This window comes from Callorhinchus milii, unplaced genomic scaffold (genome assembly GCF_018977255.1).
Source record: "Callorhinchus milii isolate IMCB2004 unplaced genomic scaffold, IMCB_Cmil_1.0 Scaffold1, whole genome shotgun sequence".
NCBI classification, from domain to species: Eukaryota; Metazoa; Chordata; class Chondrichthyes; order Chimaeriformes; family Callorhinchidae; genus Callorhinchus; species Callorhinchus milii.
Window position 1 is genome coordinate 8,866,204 of NW_024704742.1, and position 21,172 is coordinate 8,887,375.

At 40.5% G+C, this 21,172-nt stretch overlaps 1 protein-coding gene across 1 annotated transcript in view; it reads right to left on the reverse strand.

Annotated features, from left to right (window-relative positions):
• Nucleotides 1–21,172, reverse strand: part of LOC103187855 (centromere-associated protein E-like) — a 53,290-nt gene that overhangs the window by 22,096 nt on the left and 10,022 nt on the right. Inside the window, exons 9-28 of the mRNA XM_042338588.1 lie at nt 18,777–18,911; nt 17,197–17,374; nt 16,502–16,656; nt 12,248–12,547; nt 11,562–11,807; nt 10,749–10,874; nt 10,218–10,484; nt 9,514–9,759; nt 8,712–8,837; nt 8,165–8,428; nt 7,464–7,709; nt 6,643–6,768; nt 6,122–6,376; nt 5,411–5,656; nt 4,595–4,720; nt 4,135–4,389; nt 3,424–3,669; nt 2,608–2,733; nt 2,148–2,402; nt 1,438–1,683 (exon numbers count right to left, since the gene is read on the reverse strand). Coding sequence (XP_042194522.1) covers nt 1,438–1,683; nt 2,148–2,402; nt 2,608–2,733; nt 3,424–3,669; nt 4,135–4,389; nt 4,595–4,720; nt 5,411–5,656; nt 6,122–6,376; nt 6,643–6,768; nt 7,464–7,709; nt 8,165–8,428; nt 8,712–8,837; nt 9,514–9,759; nt 10,218–10,484; nt 10,749–10,874; nt 11,562–11,807; nt 12,248–12,547; nt 16,502–16,656; nt 17,197–17,374; nt 18,777–18,911 — 4,170 coding nt within the window. The remainder of the gene's footprint in view (nt 1–1,437; nt 1,684–2,147; nt 2,403–2,607; nt 2,734–3,423; nt 3,670–4,134; nt 4,390–4,594; nt 4,721–5,410; nt 5,657–6,121; nt 6,377–6,642; nt 6,769–7,463; nt 7,710–8,164; nt 8,429–8,711; nt 8,838–9,513; nt 9,760–10,217; nt 10,485–10,748; nt 10,875–11,561; nt 11,808–12,247; nt 12,548–16,501; nt 16,657–17,196; nt 17,375–18,776; nt 18,912–21,172) is intronic.

Consider the following 21,172-nt stretch of genomic DNA (forward strand, 5'->3'; position numbering starts at 1 on the left):
TATTGTAACAAAAGTAAGGTACAGTTTTAAACAACATTTATATAGCGCCACTCACACAGGGTAGTATCCCAGAGCGCTTGAGAGTGACGGTGATTGTTATCGAGCCGGGTGAATGGACCTTAGACACCTTTGAGGAGTAAGGTCTTGAGGTGCGACCTGAAGATCGGGAAGGATGGGGCAAGAGTGCAGGATAGAGGAAGCATGTTCCAGAGTTTGAGGGAGTAGTGGCTGAACTTGCGGCAACCAATAGTGGAACGGAGGGCATGGGAGGAGGCCAGAGCTAGTCGAGTGGAGGTAAAGGGTAGGGAGTTGTGGAGTTATGCAGGTCAGAGAGGCAAGCAGATGCTACAGCATGAACCGATTTGGTCGAGTTTTAGGATTTTGAAATCTATCCATTCAGTGATTGGGAGCTAGTGGAGTCTGGCTAGAACTGGTGTGATAGGGTAGTGTTGAATGCGCGTAAGAATATAGACAGCAGAGTTTTTAAATTAACCCGATCTTTGGGATACTGGAGCTGGGGAAACTCGCGAGGAGGGTGTTGGAGTAGTCAAGCCGGAAAGTGACGAATGCATGGACGAGTGTTTCAGTAGTGCTTGGGGTAAGGAATTGTTGGAGGTCGGCAATGTGCTGGAGGTGGAGGAAAGCGGTCCTGTAGGAAGGACAGCTGTGGGTCGAACTTGATGCATAGTTTGGTTCGGTGAGTCAGAAGGATGGGCAACAAGACAAACAAGACGATTAAACACACAATATGTTGCACCATTTGATAAAGCAAATCTGCACCTGCAAATGTAGATTACTCCATTACAATAGGTCACCTATCCACCTGGAGTGATGTTACTGGAAAATTTGTTCATTAAGACCTTTCCTTTCCTAAAACTCTAAAATGTGAGCTGCACAGTGCCTCGGGATGCCAAAATGGACAAAGTAGAAAATAAACTTTTGTTCAGTTTGGTATGGTGGGAAAAGATCGAATTGAAAGAGTATAATTTTCTTAAGAAAAATAATGATCCAATAGCTAGAACTCATGCAGTCCAGGCTGACATACCAGTGGAGAGCTGGGAAAAGCGATGCATTGTGAGAGGTGCCGTCATTCAGATGAGACATTAAATCAATGTTTTCTCTGCCTGTTCAGGTGGACATTAAAGATAGTATAGCACTATTCGAAAAGAGAAAGGGAGTTTTGTCCCCAATGACTCAGCCAACAATCCTGCAGACAGAATTGGTCAATCATTTCATGGTTGTTTGTGAGACATTGCTGTGCTGCTTCACCCACAATATACCCAGTCACTAAATACTGTCCAGTATTTCCTGTAAAGTGCTTTGAGACGTGCTCCCAATGCAAGAAGTGCTAAATCAGCTGTAAGGATTATTTATTTATCTAACTTCTGTTCCGGGAAATTCAAGCTTATTGTGGGGAATTAAACCGCTTCAATTTACCATCTCAATACTCTCTTGGAGATCACACTTCATTTGTTCACTCTCAGTTTGAAGGCTTGCTCGTTCTTGCTGTAGCTGCTTCTTCTCGGTCCTCAGGGTGTTCATGTTCTGCTGAAGAGAATAAAGCTGCTCCTTGAGTTCCTTTACTTCAATCTCATTTCTTGCCTCAATCACTGTACTCTGATCTGGATTTAAACACTCATTTTCCAGGACATGATTTCCACATCCATCTTGGTATCGTATCTCCTAAATAGTTGTACAGACATATGATAAATCCTTTGATCACAAGATGGGTTTCAATGAAGATAGTTTGGCCCATTTAATCTCACCCTCCCAAAATACTTATGTTTCTGACTTCCCATTACAGCTTCAAGCTGCTTTTTAAACTAAATCAGATTTCTAGGATCCAGGTAACTTCCAAATTCAATTGGGGTATAACTGAAATGCTTTGATGGTGTATTATGTCAACTCTGACTTGTCACTGTAGATTTTTTTACACTAACTGACCAGCACTCAAAGACCTGTCAGACTGGTGCTGTGTTAAATACAAGTCTCCCCAATTCCTTGGTAGGTGTCTACCAGTCAGAATATCTTCAGTAAATACACACTCGCCGACAAAAGAAAATCTTGCTGAATGGGTGAAATCAGTTATCGAACTTAATCACTTATCTATCCCAAAAAGTAGCGTAAACTAGGAATCTACTACATACCATTTCACACAGAGTCTTCTCCATTGCATCTCTCTGCGATTGAACACTTTCCAGTTTGTGCTGCAGTTCATCTTTCTCCAGCACCACAGATGATTTTGCATTCTCCAGTTGCTGGACTTGATGGTTGAATTCCTGATCCAGTATTTGTGCCTTGGAAATGTTATTGATCAGCTCACGCCTTAGTTGTTCAACCTCGATCAGTAAGTGGTCACGTTGAGATACTACCTGCTGAAGTTCATTTTTGCACCCGAGTGTCTATCAGAAAAAACATAAGGTTTTGCATGAAAATAACAATAACGGCTCCACTTCCTTGAAACCCATATGAGGATTAAGTGGCGATTAATTCTAAATCCCATCCTCAGAAGTAATTGTTCAAATCATTTATATGGCACAAAACTCAGTTATGGAACCCGTCTTCTGGCTGTGAGTAAGTGAAAGAGCAGAAAAACACATCACTTACCTTTTGTTTCTCTTTGTTTATTGTGTGGTCCTTTTCTGACAGACTTTGCTTCAGTTCAATTTCATTTTTCTGATTTACTTTTAGCTCTTCTTGTAGATTTCTCATCTCTGCCTGATTCTCCACAGCCTGCAAAAGTGAATATCAGTTGCCTCTTGCAACAAAAGTAAGGTCGTTTTAAGCCACATTTCTATAACATCCCTCATGCAGGGTAGCGTCCTCGAAAGCTTGACTGTGACGGTGATTAACTCTGACCTGGGGGAAGGGACCTTAGACATGGTTGAAGAGGAAGGTCTTCAGGTGTGACCTGAAGACTGAGAAGGATGGGGAAAGGCAGAGGGATAGAAGGAGCATGTCCTAGAATCTCGGGGCACATGGCTGAAAGTGCAGCCACCGATGGCTAGATAATTGACATCCTTTGAACTCATGCAGTCCAGGCTGACATACCAGCCAAGATCTGGGAAAGCGCTGCATTGGTGCCGTCATTTGGATGAGACATTAAATCGAGGTCTCCTCTGCCTGTTAAAGATAGTATAGCACTATTCAAAAAGAGAAAGGGAGTTTCTCCCAATGACTTTGCCAACAATCCTCCAGACAGAATTGGTCAATCATTTCATGGTTGTTTGTGGGACATTGCAGTGCTTGCTTCACCCACAAAATACCCCATCACTAAACACTGTCCAGTATTTCCTGTAAAGTGATTTGAGACGTGCTCCCAAGCCAAAAAATGCTAAATTAGCTGTAAGGATTATTTATTTATTTTACTTTTGTTCCGGGAAATTCAAGGTTATTGTGGGGAATTAAACCGCTTCAATTTACCATCTCAATACTCTCTTGGAGATCACACTTCATTTGTTCACTCTCAGTTTGAAGGCTTGCTCGTTCTTGCTGTAACTGCTCCTTCTCGGTCCTCAGGGTGTTCATGTTCTGCTGAAGAGAATAAAGCTGCTCCTTGAGTTCCTTTACTTCAATCTCATTTCTTGCCTCAATCACTGTACTCTGATCTGGATTTAAACACTGATTTTCCAGGACATGATTTCCACATCCATCTTGGTATCGTATCTCCTAAATAGTTGTACAGACATATGATAAATCCTTTGATCACAAGATGGGTTTCAATGAAGATAGTTTGGCCCATTTAATCTCACCCTCCCAAAATACTTATGTTTCTGACTTCCCATTACAGCTTCAAGCTGCTTTTTAAACTAAATCAGATTTCTGGGATCCAGGTAACTTCCAAATTCAATTGGGGTATAACTGAAATGCTTTGATGGTGTATTATGTCAACTCTGACTTGTCACTGTAGATTTTTTTTACACTAACTGACCAGCACTCAAAGACCTGTCAGACTGGTGCTGTGTTAAATACAAGTCTCCCCAATTCCTTGGTAGGTGTCTACCAGTCAGAATATCTTCAGTAAATACACACTCGCCGACAAAAGAAAATCTTGCTGAATGGGTGAAATCAGTTATCGAACTTAATCACTTATCTATCCCAAAAAGTAGCGTAAACTAGGAATCTACTACATACCATTTCACACAGAGTCTTCTCCATTGCATCTCTCTGCGATTGAACACTTTCCAGTTTGTGCTGCAGTTCATCTTTCTCCAGCACCACAGATGATTTTGCATTCTCCAGTTGCTGGACTTGATGGTTGAATTCCTGATCCAGTATTTGTGCCTTGGAAATGTTATTGATCAGCTCACGCCTTAGTTGTTCAACCTCGATCAGTAAGTGGTCACGTTGAGATACTACCTGCTGAAGTTCATTTTTGCACCCGAGTGTCTAACAGAAAAAACATAAGGTTTTGCATGAAAATAACAATAACGGCTCCACTTCCTTGAAACCCATATGAGGATTAAGTGGTGATTAATTCTAAATCCCATCCTCAGAAGTAATTGTTCAAATCATTTATATGGCACAAAACTCAGTTATGGAACCCGTCTTCTGGCTGTGAGTAAGTGAAAGAGCAGAAAAACACATCACTTACCTTTTGTTTCTCTTTGTTTATTGTGTGGTCCTTTTCTGACAGACTTTGCTTCAGTTCAATTTCATTTTTCTGATTTACTTTTAGCTCTTCTTGTAGATTTCTCATCTCTGCCTGATTCTCCACAGCCTGCAAAAGTGAATATCAGTTGCCTCTTGCAACAAAAGTAAGGTCGTTTTAAGCCACATTTCTATAACATCCCTCATGCAGGGTAGCGTCCTCGAAAGCTTGACTGTGACGGTGATTAACTCTGACCTGGGGGAAGGGACCTTAGACATGGTTGAAGAGGAAGGTCTTCAGGTGTGACCTGAAGACTGAGAAGGATGGGGAAAGGCAGAGGGATAGAAGGAGCATGTCCTAGAATCTCGGGGTACATGGCTGAAAGTGCAGCCACCGATGGCTAGATAATTGACATCCTTTGAACTCATGCAGTCCAGGCTGACATACCAGCCAAGATCTGGGAAAGCGCTGCATTGGTGCCGTCATTTGGATGAGACATTAAATCGAGGTCTCCTCTGCCTGTTAAAGATAGTATAGCACTATTCAAAAAGAGAAAGGGAGTTTCTCCCAATGACTTTGCCAACAATCCTCCAGACAGAATTGGTCAATCATTTCATGGTTGTTTGTGGGACATTGCAGTGCTTGCTTCACCCACAAAATACCCCATCACTAAACACTGTCCAGTATTTCCTGTAAAGTGATTTGAGACGTGCTCCCAAGCCAAAAAATGCTAAATTAGCTGTAAGGATTATTTATTTATTTTACTTTTGTTCCGGGAAATTCAAGGTTATTGTGGGGAATTAAACCGCTTCAATTTACCATCTCAATACTCTCTTGGAGATCACACTTCATTTGTTCACTCTCAGTTTGAAGGCTTGCTCGTTCTTGCTGTAACTGCTCCTTCTCGGTCCTCAGGGTGTTCATGTTCTGCTGAAGAGAATAAAGCTGCTCCTTGAGTTCCTTTACTTCAATCTCATTTCTTGCCTCAATCACTGTACTCTGATCTGGATTTAAACACTCATTTTCCAGGACATGATTTCCACATCCATCTTGGTATCGTATCTCCTAAATAGTTGTACAGACATATGATAAATCCTTTGATCACAAGATGGGTTTCAATGAAGATAGTTTGGCCCATTTAATCTCACCCTCCCAAAATACTTATGTTTCTGACTTCCCATTACAGCTTCAAGCTGCTTTTTAAACTAAATCAGATTTCTGGGATCCAGGTAACTTCCAAATTCAATTGGGGTATAACTGAAATGCTTTGATGGTGTATTATGTCAACTCTGACTTGTCACTGTAGATTTTTTTTACACTAACTGACCAGCACTCAAAGACCTGTCAGACTGGTGCTGTGTTAAATACAAGTCTCCCCAATTCCTTGGTAGGTGTCTACCAGTCAGAATATCTTCAGTAAATACACACTCGCCGACAAAAGAAAATCTTGCTGAATGGGTGAAATCAGTTATCGAACTTAATCACTTATCTATCCCAAAAAGTAGCGTAAACTAGGAATCTACTACATACCATTTCACACAGAGTCTTCTCCATTGCATCTCTCTGCGATTGAACACTTTCCAGTTTGTGCTGCAGTTCATCTTTCTCCAGCACCACAGATGATTTTGCATTCTCCAGTTGCTGGACTTGATGGTTGAATTCCTGATCCAGTATTTGTGCCTTGGAAATGTTATTGATCAGCTCACGCCTTAGTTGTTCAACCTCGATCAGTAAGTGGTCACGTTGAGATACTACCTGCTGAAGTTCATTTTTGCACCCGAGTGTCTAACAGAAAAAACATAAGGTTTTGCATGAAAATAACAATATTTGATTGACGGGAGGATGTGCAGGAATAACTGTAGATAAAAGATCATGTTCAACAGGACCACGGCTCCACTTCCTTGAAACCCATATGAGGATTAAGTGGTGATTAATTCTAAATCCCATCCTCAGAAGTAATTGTTCAAATCATTTATATGGCACAAAACTCAGTTATGGAACCCGTCTTCTGGCTGTGAGTAAGTGAAAGAGCAGAAAAACACATCACTTACCTTTTGTTTCTCTTTGTTTATTGTGTGGTCCTTTTCTGACAGACTTTGCTTCAGTTCAATTTCATTTTTCTGATTTACTTTTAGCTCTTCTTGTAGATTTCTCATCTCTGCCTGATTCTCCACAGCCTGCAAAAGTGAATATCAGTTGCCTCTTGCAACAAAAGTAAGGTCGTTTTAAGCCACATTTCTATAACATCCCTCATGCAGGGTAGCGTCCTCGAAAGCTTGACTGTGACGGTGATTAACTCTGACCTGGGGGAAGGGACCTTAGACATGGTTGAAGAGGAAGGTCTTCAGGTGTGACCTGAAGACTGAGAAGGATGGGGAAAGGCAGAGGGATAGAAGGAGCATGTCCTAGAATCTCGGGGTACATGGCTGAAAGTGCAGCCACCGATGGCTAGATAATTGACATCCTTTGAACTCATGCAGTCCAGGCTGACATACCAGCCAAGATCTGGGAAAGCGCTGCATTGTAAGAGGTGCCGTCATTTGGATGAGACATTAAATCGAGGTCTCCTCTGCCTGTTAAAGATAGTATTGCACTATTCAAAAAGAGAAAGGGAGTTTCTCTCAATGACTTTGCCAACAATCCTCAAGACAGAATTGGTCAATCATTTCATGGTTGTTTGTGGGACATTGCAGTGCTTGCTTCACCCACAAAATACCCCATCACTAAACACTGTCCAGTATTTCCTGTAAAGTGATTTGAGACGTGCTCCCAAGCCAAAAAATGCTAAATCAGCTGTAAGGATTATTTATTTATCTAACTTTTGTTCCAGGAAATTCAAGGTTATTGTGGGGAATTAAACCCTTCAATTTACCATCTCAATACTCTCTTGGAGATCACACTTCATTTGTTCACTCTCAGTTTGAAGGTTTGCTCGTTCTTGCTGTAACTGCTCCTTCTCGGTCCTCAGGTTGTTCATGTTTTGCTGAAGAGAATAAAGCTGCTCCTTGAGTTCCTTTACTTCAATCTCATTTCTTGCCTCAATCACTGTACTCTGATCTGCATTTAAACACTCATTTTCCAGGACACGATTTCCACATCCATCTTGGTATCGTATCTCCTAAATAGTTGTAGATATATGATAAATCCTTTGATCACAAGATGGGTTTGAATGAAGACATATTGGCCCATTTGATCTCATCCTCTCAAAATACACACATTTCTGTCTTCCCATTACAGCTTCAAGCTGCTTTTTAAACTAAATCAGATTTCTAGGATCTAGGTAACTTCCCAATTCAATCGGGTTATAACTGAAAAGCTTGGAATGTGTATTATGTCAACTCTGACTTTCACTGTAAATATTTTGACACAAATGGAGCAGAACTCAAAGACCTGTTAGAGTGTGTTAAATACAAGTCTCCCCAATTTCTTGGCAGGTGTCTACCAGTCAGAATATCTTCAGTAAATACACACATGCTGACAAAAGAAAATCTTGCTGAATGGATGAAATCAGTTATTGAAATTAATCACTTATCTTTCCCAAAAAGTAGCCAAAACTAGGAATCTACTACATACCAGTTCAACCTTTTCACACAGAGTCTTCTCCATTGCATCTCTCTGTGATTGAACACTTTCCAGTTTGTGCAGCAGTTCATCTTTCTCCAGCATCACAGATGATTTTGCATTCTCCAGTTGCTGGGCTTGATGGTTGAATTCCTGATCCAGTATTTGTGCCTTGGAAACGTTAGTTATAAGCTCACGCCTTTGTTGCTCAACCTCGATCAGTAAGTGGTCACGTTGAGATACTACCTGCTGAAGTTCATTTTTGCACTCCAGTGTCTATCAGAAAAAACATAAGGTTTTACATGAAAATAACAATATTTGATTGACGGGAGGGTGTGCAGGAATAACTGTAGATAAAAGATCATGTTCAACAGGACCACATGGGCTCCAGCTGCTTGAAACTCATATGAGGATTAAGTTGAGATTAATTCTAAATCCCATCCTCAGAGAACAAATTGTTGAAAGTATTTACTTGGCGCAAAACTCTCTCAGGTGTGGAATCCATCTTCTGGCTGTTTCGAGCTGTGAATAAGTGAGAGCAGAAAAACACATCACTTACCTTTTGTTTCTCTTCGTTTATTGTGTGGCCTTTTTCCGACAGACATTGTTTCAGTTCAATTTCATTTTTCTGCTTTACAATTAGTTCTTCTTGTAGATTTCTCATCTCTGCCTGATTCTCCACAGCCTGCAAAAGAATGAATGTTGCAACAAAAGTAAGGTAGAGTTTTAAGCCACAACAACATTTACATAACATCCCTCATGCAGTATCCTAGAAAGCTCGACTGTGACGGGGATTGACGCTGAACTGGGGACACGGTTGAAGAGGAAGGTCTTCAGGTGTGACCTGAAGACTGAGAAGGATGAGGAAAGGCAGAGGGATAGAGGGAGCATGTTCTACAATCAAGGGCGTAGTGGCTGAAAGTGCAGCCACCGATGGCTAAATAATTGACATCCTTTGAACTCATGCAGTCCAGGCTGACATACCAGCCAAGATCTGGGAAAGCGCTGCATTGTAAGAGGTGCCGTCATTTGGATGAGACATTAAATCCAGGTCTCCTCTGCCTGTTAAAGATAGTATAGCACTATTCAAAAAGAGAAAGGGAGTTTCTCCCAATGACTTTGCCAACAATCCTCCAGACAGAATTGGTCAATCATTTCATGGTTGTTTGTGGGACATTGCAGTGCTTGCTTCACCCACAAAATACCCCGTCACTAAACACTGTCCAGTATTTCCTGTAAAGTGCTTTGAGACGTGCTCCCAAGCCAAAAAATGCTAAATCAGCTGTAAGGATTATTTATTTATTTTACTTTTGTTCCGGGAAATTCAAGGTTATTGTGGGGAATTAAACCCTTCAATTTACCATCTCAATACTCTCTTGGAGATCACACTTCATTTGTTCACTCTCAGTTTGAAGGCTTGCTCGTTCTTGCTGTAACTGCTCCTTCTCGGTCCTCAGAGTGTTCATGTTTTGCTGAAGAGAATAAAGCTGCTCCTTGAGTTCCTTTACTTCAATCTCATTTCTTGCCTCAATCACTGTACTCTGATCTGGATTTAAACACTCATTTTCCAGGATACGATTTCCACATCCGTCTTGGTAACATATCTCCTAAATAGTTGTACAGACATATGATAAATCCTTTGATCACAAGATGGGTTTGATTGAAGACATATTGGCCCATTTGATCTCATCTTCTCAAAATACTTACGTTTCTGTCTTCCCATTACAGCTTCAAGCTACTTTTTAAACTCAATCAGATTTCTAGGATCTAGGTAACTTCCCAATTCAATCAGGTTATAACTGAAAAGCTTGGAATGTGTATTATGTTAACTTCGACTTTCACTGTAAATATTTTGACACAAATGGAGCAGAACTCAAAGACCTGTCAGAGTGTGTTAAATACAAGTCTCCTCAATTCCTTGGTAGGTATCTTACCAGTCAGAATATCTTCAGTAAATACACACATGCTGACAAAAGAAAATCTTGCTGAATGGATGAAATCAGTTGTTGAAATTAATCACTTATCTTTACCAAAAAGTAGCCAAAACTAGGAATCTACTACATACCATTTCAACCTTTTCACACAGAGTCTTCTCCATTGCATCTCTCTGTGATTGAACACTTTCCATTTTTTTGAGCTGCAGTTCATCTTTCTCCAGCACCACAGATGATTTTGCATTCTCCAGTTGCTGGGCTTGATGGTTGAATTCCTGATCCAGTATTTGTGCCTTGGAAACGTTAGTTATAAGCTCACGCCTTTGTTGCTCAACCTCGATCAGTAAGTGGTCACGTTGAGATACTACCTGCTGAAGTTCATTTTTGCACTCCAGTGTCTATCAGAAAAAACATAAGGTTTTACATGAAAATAACAATATTTGATTGACGGGAGGGTGTGCAGGAATAACTGTAGATAAAAGATCATGTTCAACAGGACCACATGGGCTCCAGCTGCTTGAAACTCGTATGAGGATTAAGTGGTGATTAATTCTAAATCCCATCCTCAGAGAACAAATTGTTCAAAGTATTTACTTGGCGCAAAACTCTTTCTGGCTGTTTTGGGCTGTGAATAAGTGAGAGCAGAAAAACACATCACTTACCTTTTGTTTCTCTTTGTTTATTGTGTGGTCCTTTTCCGACAGACATTGTTTCAATTCAATTTCATTTTTCTGCTTTTCATTTAGTTCTTCTTGTAGATTTCTCATCTCTGCCTGATTCTCCACAGCCTGCAAAAGAATGAATATGAGCTGCCTGTTGCAACAAAAGTAAGGTAGAGTTTTAAGCCACAACAACATTTACATAACATCCCTCATGCAGTATCCTAGAAAGCTCGACTGTGACGGGGATTGACGCTGAACTGGGGACACGGTTGAAGAGGAAGGTCTTCAGGTGTGACCTGAAGACTGAGAAGGATGAGGAAAGGCAGAGGGATAGAGGGAGCATGTTCTACAATCAAGGGCGTAGTGGCTGAAAGTGCAGCCACCGATGGCTAAATAATTGACATCCTTTGAACTCATGCAGTCCAGGCTGACATACCAGCCAAGATCTGGGAAAGCGCTGCATTGTAAGAGGTGCCGTCATTTGGATGAGACATTAAATCCAGGTCTCCTCTGCCTGTTAAAGATAGTATAGCACTATTCAAAAAGAGAAAGGGAGTTTCTCCCAATGACTTTGCCAACAATCCTCCAGACAGAATTGGTCAATCATTTCATGGTTGTTTGTGGGACATTGCAGTGCTTGCTTCACCCACAAAATACCCCGTCACTAAACACTGTCCAGTATTTCCTGTAAAGTGCTTTGAGACGTGCTCCCAAGCCAAAAAATGCTAAATCAGCTGTAAGGATTATTTATTTATTTTACTTTTGTTCCGGGAAATTCAAGGTTATTGTGGGGAATTAAACCCTTCAATTTACCATCTCAATACTCTCTTGGAGATCACACTTCATTTGTTCACTCTCAGTTTGAAGGCTTGCTCGTTCTTGCTGTAACTGCTCCTTCTCGGTCCTCAGAGTGTTCATGTTTTGCTGAAGGGAATAAAGCTGCTCCTTGAGTTCCTTTACTTCAATCTCATTTCTTGCCTCAATCACTGTACTCTGATCTGGATTTAAACACTCATTTTCCAGGATACGATTTCCACATCCATCTTGGTATCGTTTCTCCTAAATAGTTGTACAGACATATGATAAATCCTTTGATCACAAGATGGGTTTGAATGCCTTTAACTTTGGGATGGAATTACAGGGAGCGAAGCCCAATTTTTAACAATCTATGTTTTTGTATCCCTTGATTCTTCCACTCCACTGAGAATATTATCATTTACAGTTTAATCCCATTTTCTATTGTACTTCTCCAGAATGTTCTACTTCACATTCATCCTCCTGACTTGAAAGACTCTAAACCAAATATAAGGATTATTATGATGATGCAAACTGAATTCCACATTCCATAAAACTCTCCTAACCGCTCGCATTTATTGTCATGTTAACAGCAGTTGTGCTCAATTCAACCCATGCTCAGAGGGAAAAGATTAGACATCTTGCTCGACATCGAGCCCAAAGGGTAACACAAGAAGAAATGCCAAAGTATAATTTGAACCAACCTGCTTATCATTTCTGAGTTCATCCTTCTCAGAGGACAGACCTGTGAGGTCACGTTCCATTTGATCTGTTTCTTGGACAACCGTTGAGAGCTGCAGTTGCAGTTGTTTGCACTGGTTGTTCAGTCCATTTAGTTCATGTTTTGATTCTTTTAGTCTGGATTGTGCAGCCATTAGTTCTTCATAAAGCTGACCTTTTGCTATCGTCAACTCTTCATATTTATTTTTGTATTCCTCTCTCTCAGCTAATAATTTATCTTTCTCTTCAGTCAAAATGCACAGTTCAGTAGCAGATTCGGCCATCTAAACATGCAAAGGAGGGAAGAACTCAGTGATCTAGTCCAGGTATGGAAAAAAGCACATGCCTACATTTTAGGAGACATAACTTGTCAACAAGTTCTGCCTTGATCAAAATTTCCACGCACTGAGTAGTCAATTCTTGTGTCAGGCTATCTAACTGGTTCAAAAAAGTGCCCTAATACCTAATAATCTTTCTATGTACAAGTTATTTATACAGTACAACTCGCACAAGTCGTATCAGTTGGGACCCCAACATTCAATAACATTTACGAAAAGTATGAGTGACAAGACAATTTGCACAAGTCGGATTTTATACTACGAACACATAACAGTAAACAAGTCCCTCGTTTTCCGCACTCATTTCAACTGAGTATATTGTACTGTAGTGTGCAGGTGGTACATCATCATTGCAGCTGATAAGTGTACATGTGGTGACAGATTAAGATGTTTCCCACGCTCGTTTCAAACGGAATACTGCGCATGTTTACTTCGGCTGGTAGGTTGGCATGGTTGACAAGTCAAGACACTGCACACATACTTCAATCAGTCAGTATATATGGTAGCGGTGTTACGAGGTTTGCAAAGAGTTTAAGATGTATTTTGGATCATTACAATTTAGCCATTTATCCGATTTATAAAATGACCTAATGCAAAGAAACCTAACCATTTTTTGGTAGGAAACTGATTGGTGCACATAACACTTAGGTGATTATACGATTTATAATGAGAAGACTTATGCAATTTTTACTGTACTTATCCATTTTAGAAATATAATGCTTTACAGAATTTTTTGGTAGGTAAAATTACTGTTTTTTCGTAGTATCGCCCCTAAAATATTTATCTAACAATTCAAAATTTAATAAGAAAATGACAAAAACTTAAAGTTTATGCAAATTGGCAGTACTGTGTTGGCAATACTGAGCAGTGATTCTCAACCTTTTTCTGATCAAGGACCCAACTGTAAACCTCTCTTTAGTGCAAAAATTATCTGGTTTACTAAATATTTCTTATAATAATAATCCTAGCATTTGATATAGCACTTTTCACATCTTCTAGACATCTCAAAGCGCTTCACAGAATATACTGTAAAGTGAATTGACTGTACATTTTGTGAGCGAAATGCAGCAACCAATTGCACACAGCAGTGTCCCACAAACAGTCATGGATTGAAAATGACCAATTTATTATTTTTTTTATTTTTTTTGGAGGGATTATTATCAGGCGTGTGGAGTAAGGAAATTTGCCCAAGGTTTCACCCTGCCTGGAATTGAACCCAGATGTCTCGCTTGCAAGGTGAGTGCTCTATCCACTGAGCTACAGGACCACACCAAACCAATCAGAGTTCCCCTCATGCCACCTACACATTGAATTCCCATGACTGTAATGGATAGTGCACTCTCTCCTTAGTGATGCATCCTGCTTACCTAATTCAACAAAAACAACAACTTGCATTTATATAGTGCCCTTCACACTGGACGGCATCTCAGAGCGCTCAGATCTGGAGAATATTAAGAGCAGGCTTGCAAGATCTAAGATTCGGAGGGTCCCCAGAGTGTTTGCTATTGTACTGCTGGAGTTTCACCAGCCAAAGCTGCATGGTTTTATGCAACTGCATTCAACCATTGTAAACTCTGTATGAAAAGCTTCCTACTGCTTGTCCAGCCAGCACTCCTCTACTTGTTAGGGTTTCGGCTTGTAGAGTTGATAGGAGTTGAGTGGGAAGAATCCCTGCCCCCATCATCCCCACCTCCCCAAGTGATGATGAGTCAGGCTGGCTGATCTGTCATGAGCATTGCCCTGGACTAGTGCGGATCCGCACTAACAAGACCACCAAAAAGGGTTGACTCATTTCCGAAGTAATGTTGCCAAGCATATCACCTTGGAACCAGTTCAGCTCCAAGAGATTCCGCTAGCCTTTCCTCCCGCCAGGAGTATAATCACTGGTTGTTGATCTAACATCCGCCATGTACAAATTTGAGTTAGGTGGATGATGGGTATCAGGAACCACCGCAAGCTTCCTAGTGAGCAGCACATCTCAGCATGAAATACGTGAGAGCAGACAGGTGAGGATGCAGGCGTTGGAAGTATTGAATTATCTGGACCTTACGGATGGTGGAAATAACGAGACTGGCAAGGATTGCGTTAGGAAAATCTAGGCAAGAGGTAACAAGGCATGAATGAGATTTTAGCAGCATTTTGTGAGAGATGGGGACAGATGGCAAAGATGAAGAAAAGCAGCTTTGATAAGGACCAAGGTTATACGCTTTCATGTCGGGAGGAGGGTTTTGAGATGCACATTGAAGGAGCCAAAGGAGGGAGCAAGGCGAAGGGAATGTGGAATGGAGTTCCATAGGATGGGGGCAGAAAGGCTGAAGGCCCGATCACTGATGGTGTTTTACAAGGTAAGTGGACAGAACAACAGGACCAGGAATCAAGACTAGAAATGGAAAAGTAGATTTGGGTTTTGACTGTGGATAACGTCTACAGAAAGGGCATGTTGATAAGGAAAAGTAGGGTCCCCGAGGATAGAGCTGTGAAGTACTCTACAACTGATGATGTGAGGGTGGGAGGAGCGAACATTAAAAGAGACAAAGCAATGGCTTTCAGGGGGCAGGGGAAGGGGAGGAAAGTGTGTTAAACATGGGAAAAACACAGCTGTTAAGCAGATGGTGGCATTAAATTTGCTGTTGATGAAGACCAAAGGGAGAGGTTGAAGGCCGAGAAAGCGTTTGTGAGGGAGTGGGGACGGGGAGAGATGTTCCAGGGGCAGAATGAGAAAGTGGAGATTAAATGTAAGGTATACTGACTATGTACTTGTAAGCAAATGCGGCAGCCAATTTGTGCACAGCGGTGTCCAACAAACAGCCATGGCATGAATCAGCAATTTCACCTGAAGATTCATTGGCCAGGATACTGGAAAGAATTCCCTACTCTTGGTGAATAGTGCCATGGAATCTTTAATGTCCACCTGAACAGACACATGGGACCTCAGTTTAACATCTCATTCGACGGATAGTCAATGGCACCACTCAAAAAGAGAAGGAAATTACTCCTGACTAACAATCCCACAAATATAATAGGTCATTCACTTCATGGCTGTTTGTGGGACATCGCTGTGCACAAATTGGCTACAGTTTTTGCCCACACAAATGCACTCACTCCATTGTATAGTACTGTATACCCTATGAAGCACTTTTGGGAGGCCTCCTAACATGAAAGGTGCTACAACAAATACAAGGACTAAGCACTCTGAGACACTACTTATATTGAAGGGCACAGTACCAACACAAGCTGTTATTAATTAAATGTATTTGAAAAAGTTTACCTGTCAGATTAATATTTTCACACCGTATGAATGAAACTGTGAAAAGAAGTCCTAGAAATTCGATAAAACTGAATCCATGCAAATTGTGACAGTACATCTTCCTAAAATTCAAATAAACACCTCCTGCATTTCCTTTATTCACCTCTTTTGTTACTTTTTCAAAGTTCAATCAATTTAAGTTGACACGTTCTTCCCATTACAAATTCATGCTGGACATCCCTCATCAATTACATTTTTTCTAAATGTTTCATAACAACATCAGTCATTATGACTTGAAGTAGCTTCCCTACAATTGATGTAACAATCACCAGCTCTTCCCTTTCTTAAACAATGGAGTGACATTTGCCTCCTTCCAGCATTCTTGGAAACCACTGGGGTTTCCAAGAGGGTGACAAATGACACAGATGATAGACTCTAACATAATACAGTAAGTGTTTCATTTAGTTGTCGCTATTCCAGTCTCATTTGAAAACTGAATTAGACATTCAAAGAAATCAAAGAATCATACAATTACTGAAGTTGCAAGCCCTAATGCTAATTTAGTAGATAAACCCATTTACATGTAAAACATACACCACAATCACTGCTGAAGTAATCAATTTTCTGCACAATGGGTATTTACAGTTCCTTACCGGTGTTGTCAATTTTTCCACTTCATCAGGCAATGACTTGCACTCACATAAGCGGTTCACCTCTTGCTGCAGGCAAGTCTTTTCTTCTGATGTTTTAGCCAATTGTTGCTGAAGCTCAGAAATCGTCTTTTCTAGTTGAACACAGTCCAACAAGTCTAATATTGTTTTTTTAAAAAAAAATACATTAGAAGACTGATGAACTTCTTCAATCACACAACAGCAATTAATTTAAAAACATTAATAAGAAGTAATGGATGCAAAAATACAGTACAGCAGTACAATGGGTCACTGTGACTCATTTAATTCTCAACATCCAAAATAATTCATTCTATACCTTCATTCTGATGACATTTACTGAACACAGATTATCTATTTTACATATACTAATGGAATGAATCGACAGTCCTTCAATTCGCTGAAAGGAAACAAAATCAGTGGCATTTCTGCAATTTTTTTGGAGGAGGAAGTGACCTAACTTAGTCATGTTTGTTGTTCAAAACAATAATAGATGGTATATAAAAATCTACATTTAACAATGGAAATTCGATGAGACCTGGTGGCAGGAGGAGGCAGAGGGTCCAGGCATAACACTAATTTTTTTTACGAATTAAAATTGGAAAACTGTATGCCTAGCTATAATCAAATCGCCTCTATAGCAAATACTTTTGTGACTGGGATAAATTGCAGTGACATACTTTTGGGAACTTTTCCATCCATAAGAGTTGTTAGCTTGGTATTTTCAATAAAAACGTGCTGCAACTCTTTCTGCATATCAGTTTGCATTTGATTGTAGCGTGTTCGCTCAGCATCCAGCTGGTTCCGATACAATTGTGTGTCCTTCTCCATCTGCTGATAGTTCATTCTCATTTCATTCTTCAGATCAAATGTTAGAGGGGAAAGAAAAAAAAATTACTTTAGAACACGAGATTTCATTTTGAATGAAATTATTTTTGATTTGTGTACTTTGCTACATTGATAAGAAATACAGTCAAAGCTGTCTTCAGCAACGTATCAGGGGACTGGGCCAAAGTGTCCTTAATGTAAATAAGGTGGCCTCTGAATAAGGGTGCTTTGATGTGTGAACCTGGGTGTCCAGGGGGGTTGTTAACAAGGGGTTGCTGAATAGAGGCGTTTGATTGAATCTCACAATAGCCTATCAGAAACATTAAAGTTCCCGGTGTCACTCTTGATCTGAAGCACAGAAACTTTGAAACCATATCCATACAAATTGACACCGAGTCTAATGTGGATATCAAGTCATCAAGCAAAATACAATAGGGCTACATTGCCAACCAAAAAACACAGTACCACATTGTGCCAGCCCAATTTAATTTTTAATTAATTAATTTTCTACCTTTCTCAGTTTGTCTCTCTGGCTATAGTTTGCTCTGTATTTGTAGGTGAATGTGGCAGCCTATTTGCATACAGTAATGTTCCACAAACAGCCATGAAGTAAATTACTAATGTTATTTGGAAGATTGTTGGCCATCAGGAGAAACTTTCTTCTCTTTTTGAGTCATGACATGGGATCTTTAACATCCACCTAAAGAGGCAGATGGGACCCTGGTTTAACATCTCATTCCCAAAGGATGGCATGTCCAACAGTACAATGTACAGTACAATGCAGTCCCTGTAATGCATTGGAGTGTTGGGTTGATCTAGACTACGTGAGCTCAATTCTATGTGCTTGAACCTACAACTTTCTAACTCAGTTGTAAGTGCTACCAACTGAGCCAGGTTGATACTTTATAAAGTTAAGCAGCAAATGAAGCACTGAGGCAACATTTCTAATCGCTCAAAAAAAGGTCATTCACAAGGACGGTACTTCTGAAGAACTTAAAGAAATGAATTTACCACTTTTGGCATGGAGCGATTTTAGCAAATTAATCTGTATGTATAGAATGCTGAAATGAGAATGGAGGTAGTAGCTACAAACAAGGTGCATTTATATAGCACCCTTCACCTTCGGACACCAAGCAAGGAAGAGCGGGAAGGAGAGAGGGGGATGGCCGTAGGCACGTTCATAGTGGTAGGATTTGAGGCAAGGTGGAGTGGTAGGGTGGGTGAGCTCCAGAGATGAGTGGCGTAGAACTGAAGGCTCAACCACCGATGGCGGCATGGAGAGGGAGTGGGACACAGCAGACCCCTGAGCTGAGGGAGCGAGCAGAGAAGTCGGGGAGGAGAATTCAGAGGTAAGATGCCAGCGAGTGAATGGATTTGTAGGTGAGACCTTGACATTGATCAACATCAACAAATAATTCAATTTTTGTATTACCATTTCTTCCTTCATCTGTGCATTTTCACTTCTTAGAAAGGCAGAGTGCTTATTTCCATCACATATTAAGATTTCAGCATCATTCAGTGATTGTTGTAACTGCACAATCTGCTTCTTCAAATCCTCACCGTCACTCTGAGGAATACAAATCAAGATATTGGAATTTACACAACTATGAAATGACGGTCTATTTCCTCATTCCACAGAATGATTATACCCCAAATTCAAGGTCCATCTCAAGACCTACTTCTTTGACTGCACTTTCGGTTAGCTTTCCCTTCCTCACCCCCTTTGGCTCCACCCCAGTTTGGGTGCCAAGCCAATATTGTTAAGTGATTTGTGATATCCTCCTGATTTGAAATGCACTAAACAAGTGTAAATTTGTATTGTAAATTGTGATTTATTTTATTTATAGCTTAGAGACATTGTCTGTAGATTGTTTTAATTTTGTTAAAAACAAAGGTCAAAATTGTCAAAATTCAGTGTGAAAAATGTTGAAAGAGTTTATGGGCCTTTACACTTGTTCAGTTGCGCAAGATATTCTGAGGTGCATAACGATAAACGTTCCATTTGATATAGTGCTTTTCATGTCTTCGAGATGATGTCTCAAAGCGCTTCACAGAATATATTGTAAAGTGAATTGACTATATTTGTGAGCGAAACGTGGCAGTCAATTGTGCACAGCAGTGAGCCACAAACGGTCGTGGATTGAGTGACCAAATTGTTATTTTATTTATTTCCTTGAGGGATTACTGTCAGACGTGTGGAATAAGGAAACTTGCCCAAAGTTTGACCCTGTTGGGAATCGAACACAGGTCTCTTGCTTGCGAGGCGAAAGCTCTAACCACTGAGCTACAGGACTCCTCAAGCATACATTTCAGATAGATCCATTCATGAAGTGGGAAATGGAGCAGGCAATCATACCCTAGTCATACAAGGAGTCAATCTGACAGGGAAACTTCTGGGCTCAACAAAGCACAAACACCCCCCAAGCAACCACACTAGGTTTACACAGGTTTGTTCACATGTGGAAGACCATTAAATGCCAGAACCGACATTATACTGCCATTCTTAAGAGTATTAAAACCAGACAGAGCTTCATTTACCAACATCCACATGGAAATTCCTGAGTTTGGAATAGAATTTGCATTCTCGGCCCAGAGGGTGCAAATTCCATTCCAAACTTACTTAACCTAGGAGTGAGTATTAGGCACATGTTGGCAAGAGTCCAGGCTTAGGGTCCCCAGATTGTGCCTGTGTCACCACCCATTTCTCACCCATGTCAATCTCATCTCAATCTTAGGTGGAGTTTAGCTACCTAAAAATATAGCTTGCCATTGAAAGCACTGTCTGGCAAGCTATATCCCCTCTCCCCTCCATTTGTCCTTCTACCCAGGGTTTGTCTGTATGTCACCTGAAGGCCAGTTCATCTTATCTTCCCACCCTCAATAGGATAGTCACTAATTAGTAATTCGACCTCCAACATGAACAGGTTTGAGCCCTCACAAGACAGATGCCAGGTACCAGGAGCTTCCTCGCAAGCAGCACAGCTCAACATGAAATACATGAAAACATTGCCAGCATCTTCCAACCCAGAGTTCAGATATTCATGCCCACCCACATTAGTCCTGAGCAGTAACCCGAACTATTAAAAATGAACAGAAAATTATACGGGGTCTTTGGAGGTTTTACTGTATTACATACATTCAGGCGTACAGGAGAGGAGCTTGTAACTACAAAAATAATGCACATTTCGATTTGAAAAAAACGATGTTTAAAAATTGCATGCATGTATATGGTCTAAGAACATATTCATGTCAGAAGGGAAAGTAAAATTTATAACTAAGAGATAGTGGAAAGGTAAAAATGTGTGCCCGTGCACCAGAAGACTGTACCACAAAGCATACCAAATTCAATGTTACAGAAATACCCATATACAAACATTACCCAAAATGTGACAACCAGAAAATAATTTTATACTGATGAAAATGGTGTAATCATCTTTTTTTTAATGCAGATGTTCAGTGAAACCAGAGTATAATTGTATACTTACATATATTATAACTATATAATTGTATAACCAAAAGCCGTTGGAAGCTTCAGCTTCCGCTACAGTAAAGCAATTTAAAAATCTGGCTTTGAAAACCAAGGCAGTGAACTTTGAAGGTGGTTGTAACTTGAGATGCTAGAGGCGAGAGAACCTGGTTCGATTTACAGGCAGCTTCCTTACTCCACACACACCTACCTGTTTACCTAGCAGTAAGTAGGAACCCAGTTGTGTCACTTTTCCAGGGGTACTAATCACTTCAAAATAAATAATAATATGGTCACTCAATGCACGGCTGTTTGTGGGAGACTGCTGTGTGTAGTTGACTGCCGCGATTTGCCCACAAAAT